This window comes from Neolamprologus brichardi, chromosome 19, assembly GCF_056152115.1.
Source record: "Neolamprologus brichardi isolate AB-2024 chromosome 19, ASM5615211v1, whole genome shotgun sequence".
In the NCBI taxonomy this organism is placed as follows: Eukaryota; Metazoa; Chordata; class Actinopteri; order Cichliformes; family Cichlidae; genus Neolamprologus; species Neolamprologus brichardi.
The window spans coordinates 392,501-398,493 of record NC_142122.1 but is presented as its reverse complement, the minus strand read 5'-3'; the positions used below and the strand labels follow the sequence as shown (position 1 = coordinate 398,493).

At 50.3% G+C, this 5,993-nt stretch overlaps 1 protein-coding gene across 1 annotated transcript in view; it reads left to right on the top strand.

Annotated features, from left to right (window-relative positions):
- Positions 1–1,437: 1,437 nt before the first annotated feature.
- The window catches only part of dact1 (dishevelled-binding antagonist of beta-catenin 1), a 12,037-nt gene continuing 7,481 nt past the window's right edge, over positions 1,438–5,993 (top strand). Inside the window, exons 1-2 of the mRNA XM_087832950.1 lie at positions 1,438–1,908; positions 5,424–5,544. Coding sequence (XP_087689076.1) covers positions 1,672–1,908; positions 5,424–5,544 — 358 coding nt within the window. The 5' untranslated portion in view covers positions 1,438–1,671. The remainder of the gene's footprint in view (positions 1,909–5,423; positions 5,545–5,993) is intronic.

Below are 5,993 nucleotides of genomic sequence, written 5' to 3'. Positions count from 1 at the left end.
ATCACAGGAGCTTAACAGGAAGTCGCTGCACAGAAGGCTTCTCAGCGCAGCGTTGTTAGAGCTCTGATTGGTCAAGTGTAGCGTGTCCTACCACAGGTCAGCTTCACCTTCACGCTCAGCTCGCTCCACCACGACAAACCGGTACGCCGTCCACATCATCCACCCATCATCATTACCTGTGAGAGGAACACCTCACACGCCATCATAGCCCCGCCCAGTCTGAGATAAAGGCCACGTTCTGGCACTGTGAGGTTTCCTCCTTGCCTCGCTGCACTTTGATGAATTGTTTTATGTTGTCTGATCTCTGATCAGCTTCACGAGGTCTCGGCCTGTCAGACAGGAAGTGACTGCCGACCGTCAGCAGGGGGCGCTGTGCTGCGAGCGCCTCATTAACGTGTTAATGAAGCATGACCTCATTAGCTGACTGAGACTGTTGTGACCCAAAAACCACACAAAGGCCCTCTCACTGTCTGTTCAGCTGTTTGCAGGAGAACAATAAAGATTAGTCAAAGTAATGACGCGTACAAACACAAGCTCTCAGCCACGCCCCCCGCCTCTGCAGATGAACTGTTAGAAAAATAAAAGCTTCTTCTAATAAAAAGTTTGGTTTTGGCAGAACTTGTTTGTTGTTTGCAGTTATTTCCTTTTTTAGTGACAATAAATTCTAATGTAACATAAAAAATAGAAACTAAATGTTTCCATTTTGTGGTTCTAATAACGTCGCACAGCTGACGGCTTTAGGACCTGCGGGAAACCGTCAGAGAACAGACCGGCCTGAGCTGCGGCGCGTCATGCTAACGCTAATTAACATGATCAGGCAGGAAGTGCCCTGACTCCGCCCTCCAAAATAAAACCCCATGCTCGGTCCGATGTTAAAATAAAAGCCTTGACAGTGGTTCAGTATTTTTGCTGCTCTCGTCTGCAGTCATTCCAGTCATAAGTTAAAAACTCGTTTCTGCTGCAAACACCTGAGCAGAGATCAGGACAGCAGACACAAACGTAAATGATAATAAATTCATATTTCAGCATGCTCACTGGGACGTTTCTCTTTTATATGCTTAATTTCCTGAAAAGGATCGAATGTGTTTGTAGTTTTAATGAACTTTAGGACTGATATTATTGATCATCTGTCCTGATGCTCACGTTGATGACTGTGTTTGTTCATATTTACTGTGACGATTGGGCCTCGTTTCTTCAAAAATCAAAACACATTTTCAAAACCCACATGAAAGCTTGAATCGTGTTCTTGGTTCACAGCGTGCGTGTCCTTTAGGAGTGTGGAATGAGCTCTTCTGCAGTATAAAAAGTGAAACTGAGGTATTTTTATTTTGAAGGAGAGGAAAGGAAGCGCGTTTGTCTGCTGGGCTTGTCTGTTTCCAAGGGGGCGGGGTTTAGTGGCAGAGCGTGCAGCGGAGGTTCAGTGTGTTCGGAGCTTCGGTGGCGCCAGCAGCTTCCAGCTCTGCCCGCATCTCTGCGCCTTCTCTCGGGTTCTGTGCGTGCGGCGGCTCCGGGGAGGCTCGGAGCTCCCTGCGGACACCCCGGAGCGTATTGCCGACGGCACCGGCGGAGACCCGAGGGCCCGGTTCGCGCTCCGGGGCTTTCAGGTGAAGTCCAGGTGGGCTCGGCAGGTGTGTCTCCGCGGGATGCTTCCGCCCTGAGCTCTGTTGGGAGATGCTGCCGTCCGGGACCTCCAGGCGGGACAAAGCGGCGGTCCGAGAGCGGTTGGAGGCCTCCGTGTCCGGGCTCGGGGAGCTGGAGCTCCTGCGGCGGCGGCAGGAGGTGCTGGTCCGGGCCGCGCTGGGGCTCCGAGAGGAAGAGGAGGAGGAGGAGCGGCGGCGGCGAGAGGCTCAGCTGAGCTCGGAGGAGAAACTGCTGGAGGGGAACATCCTGCTGCTCCGGAAACAGCTGGTAGGTCCTCACCTGTGTCTGTCTATGACCTCTGACCTCTGTGAGCCTGGGTCAGGGTGCAGGGAGTGGTCAGCCTGACGGTCACGTGCAGAGCTGCAGGTAGTCAGCTGATCAGTGATGATCAGTCACAGGATCAAGTGTCAAATCTCCCCTGACACGTGAGCAAAAACCCTTTAATATTTACTCTTCTCCATATTTTACATGAAAAACACTGAAATGTGTTTGTGAAAGAAAAGAATGTCGTTCATTAATAATTAAAAGTATAGTTTATATTAAAAATGAGTAAAACAAACTTATTTTATGCTGTCATCATAAAGAAATAACTCCACTTTGTTATTTCTGGTGAATTTGAACCTGCTGGGCGGCTTTCAGAAAATCGAGTTATTAACTTTAAATTTTAGGTTAAAATCAGCGAAAACACAGAATTGATCAATCGATCGGTAACAGCAGAGACGAGGAGGCGGAGCCTCACAGTGGGTGTGCAGCAGGCAGAGATGAGCACAGAGGAACTCCTCAGGCTGACCTGAGATCAGCTCACCTGTGCCAGGTGTGCCACAGCAGTGGTTCCCATGGCGATAATTTATCAGAGGAAGAGGAACAGGCTTCTGATTTTTCCCGAAGATTTTCTATGAGGCCTCAAAGCTGCTGATCCATCAGACTGGAAAATCACCTGTTGTCAGGCCACGCCTCCTACATCAGCTGTGGGACAGTCACACCTCTGTGGCTGCTGTGGATGTCTCCTGCTCTGTCGTCGGACTCGAGAACAGCGAGAACATCTGCGTACCTGCACAAACCTGGACTTCCTGTTTGAGTCGGCATCACCTGAAATGAGCGACTGAGTTCAGAAACATATCAGGAAGGTGTTCACTGAGGGCGGAGCTGAGGGCGGAGCTGGAGGTGAAGGTGTGAGGCGCGTCTAAATCGGCTGTTTTGTTGCTCAAACTTCGGCATCACGTGGACGGCTGCAGCCAATCGTGTGCCTCTCTGGTTAAATTCCCACAATCCAGAGCTTCACTGACCCAAACACAGGAGCACGAACGCAGCTCCAGGCTGACGTGAAGCTCAAACCAAAAAGGTCAAAGGTCAGAGACCAAGGAAGCTTCAAGTTGGGAAGAAGAAAAACAGGAAGTGATGTCACACGGAGGTTGATGTCAGGCTGAAGCTGAAGATGTGGAAACGCTGGAACGGGCCCGGCCTTCACTTCCTGTCAGCTGACCGTCAGCTGTCGTCCCCGTGCTGCGTTCAGGTGCCGCTCCTCACACGCTGGCGTGTCAGTAAGAGCTTTGAACTGTGGGCGTGAAGTCAAACAGGATGGAGGCGCACAGAGGGGAGGAAGAGTCTCCTCGTCTTCATCTGCACGGTCAAGGTGCATTCAGGTGCACGTTGGGAAGCCTGGACATGCGGGCGCTGTGTTCTCGTCCAGGATCTGACCTCAGATCTGCTCCCGGCTCACATGTCTGAGCTGGTCGAGCATTTGTTTGCTGTCTGTCCTGCAGCTGAAGCTCGTCCTCGCAGTCTGGATCGCATTAGTGACCCCCACCCCCACCACATTCAGCCCCGCCCCTTACGAACAAATGGAGATTCCTGCGAGCGGCTGGAAACTCTGCAGCTCGACTTTCAGCTGAGACACAAACCAGGCGGCTGACTCATTCTCTAAAATCAGACTCAGAACGGACTGAGCGCGCTCAGAACGGACTGAGCGTGCTCAGAACGCTCCGTGTCTCACAGCTATTCTGGTCCGACCCGTAACGTCCACAAACTCTGAACCGAGTGGCTGCTCTGACCTCTGACCTACTGTGCACTGTCCTGTAGTATGTACTGCTGTGACGTCAGGCTGGGCGCCATGTTGCTGTTTGGAGGCTTCTGATTGGCCCGTGGCTCATGCCGCTCGCTGTCGGCTGGTGCAGACCGTCGGCCGCAGTGCCGGTCGAGCTTCTTCACTGAAACCAGCCAATCGCTGCACAGGTGTCGGAACAGAGTAATCTGATTACAGTAACCTGTAACTTTATAGAGACATCAGTGTCATTTTTGTTCTTTTTGGAACAGCTGATTGATTTGTGACATCAGCTCTTTACGATCAGACCGACGCTGTCGCCTGATTGGCTGCTCTGTGGTGGGCTGCAGAGCATTTGGGGCAGTGAACGCAGCGGGGAGGAGCTTCCAGGCTTGAAACAGAGCTCGTGCTGCTGCACATTAAATCGCCGAGGACCGACGCTGTCATGAGGTCAGCTCTTCGCTCTTTATTGGAACAGCATGATGGTGAAGAGGCAGGCTTTTATTTTGAAGGCTCACAGAGGTCCTTTAAACGTTTCTTAGGGTGAATTCGTAAAGCTGAACGAGCAGACATACAGCAAGCTGTGAGCAGGAACAGTGTTACCTGGGCGAACAGGTGGGCGGTCCCGATTGGGCGGTTAGTTTGTGTTTTTGTGTCTTTTCGGGTCTTAATGGGTTGAACGTACAAACTGGTGATGATGATGTGTTGGTGGCAGCAGCTGTGTTTGTGTTGCAGCTCAGCTGCAGGAATGCAGCACATGACCCGCAGCAGCGCCGCATAGCCCGCATGTTTTCCATTGTAGCGGGGGGAGGGGCTGCTTCAGCCTGCGTGTGTCTGTTACCTTCTCTGTTTATAGCTGCATGTTTTGTCACATGACTTCCTGTTTGTCTTTCAGGACGTTTCGATGTGAAAAATGTTTGAGGTGATTTTGGATGGTAGAGTCAGCTGGTACTTCCTGTGTAGTCGACGCTGATTTGTCTGAAGTCTGAGCTGCTTCCTGTTCTTCCATCAATAATCAGTAATCAATAATCTTACGGTCTGAGGCCCGGTGGTCATGTCCCAGGACCATCCAGGATCTTTGGTGTCTCTGTGACCTCTGACCTTCAGTGTCTGGTCTCACACTGATAAGAGCCTCCAGTTTTCTTCTGTTTGTGCTCAAAGCTTTTGTTTTTATAAGCAGGACCAATCAGGGGCAGCGTTTGAGTCTGAGGTCTTCACGTCAGCTCCGCCTCCCTCGCGTGCTCCTGCAGTTTGATCTGTCAGCTGATCTCAGGTGTGTTCTCTCTGGGACGAGTGCTCCTGTTCTTCTTCTGCTGCTCGGAGCAGAGACTAAACAGGAAACAGCGGAGCCCACGGCGGCGAGGAGAGAACCCTCAGACGGAGGGTCTTTTTTTGACGGTTAAAACAAAACAAGACTGAAAATAAAAACCTGAGAATAAAGAGAAAAATATTTTTTTAGACACGTGAAAAGAGAAAAGTTGAGTTTGACACGTGATGACAAACACACAAAAGTCCAGATTTAAAAGTTCAGAAACCTCAAAGATAAAAACCATAAAAATGTTTTTAAAATGAAGAAAAATACTTTTGACTGATTTTAATACAAAGGTCAAAGGTCGTCTGTGAATAACAGACAGACTGTCACCTTTTATTCTCTGTTAGTCACTCAGGCTGTGGTTGTTGTTGTTGTTGTTGTTGTTGTTGTTGTCACGGCGGTGTGCGATCTCAGCTGTTTGTGTGTCAGAACTGTCTGAGGAGGCGGGACGCCGGCCTCATCGCTCAGCTGCAGGAGCTCGACCGACAAATCAGTGACCTGCGATTGGACACCGGGACGTCACATGAGCCCGACAGCCGACCGAGCTCAGGTACGCCGTGTGTGTCTGTTTGTGTGTGTGTGTCTGTTTGTGTGTGTGTTTGTGTGTGTGTGTGTCTGTTTGTGTGTGTGTGTGTGTGTGTGTGTGTGTGTGTGTGTCTGTTTGTGTGTGTGTGTGTGTGTGTGTGTGTGTGTGTGTGTGTGTGTGTGTCTGTTTGTGTGTGTGTGTGTGTCTGTTTGTGTGTGTGTTTGTGTGTGTGTGTGTCTGTTTGTGTGTGTGTGTCTGTTTGTGTGTGTGTGTCTGTTTGTGTGTGTGTTTGTGTGTGTCTGTTTGTGTGTGTGTGTGTCTGTTTGTGTGTCTGTGTGTGTGTGTCTGTTTGTGTGTGTGTTTGTGTGTGTGTGTGTCTGTTTGTGTGTGTCTGTGTGTGTGTGTGTGTCTGTGTGTGTGTGTGTGCGCGCGCTGTGATTAAACAGGAAGTGAGATGATTTTTCAGAAGTTTT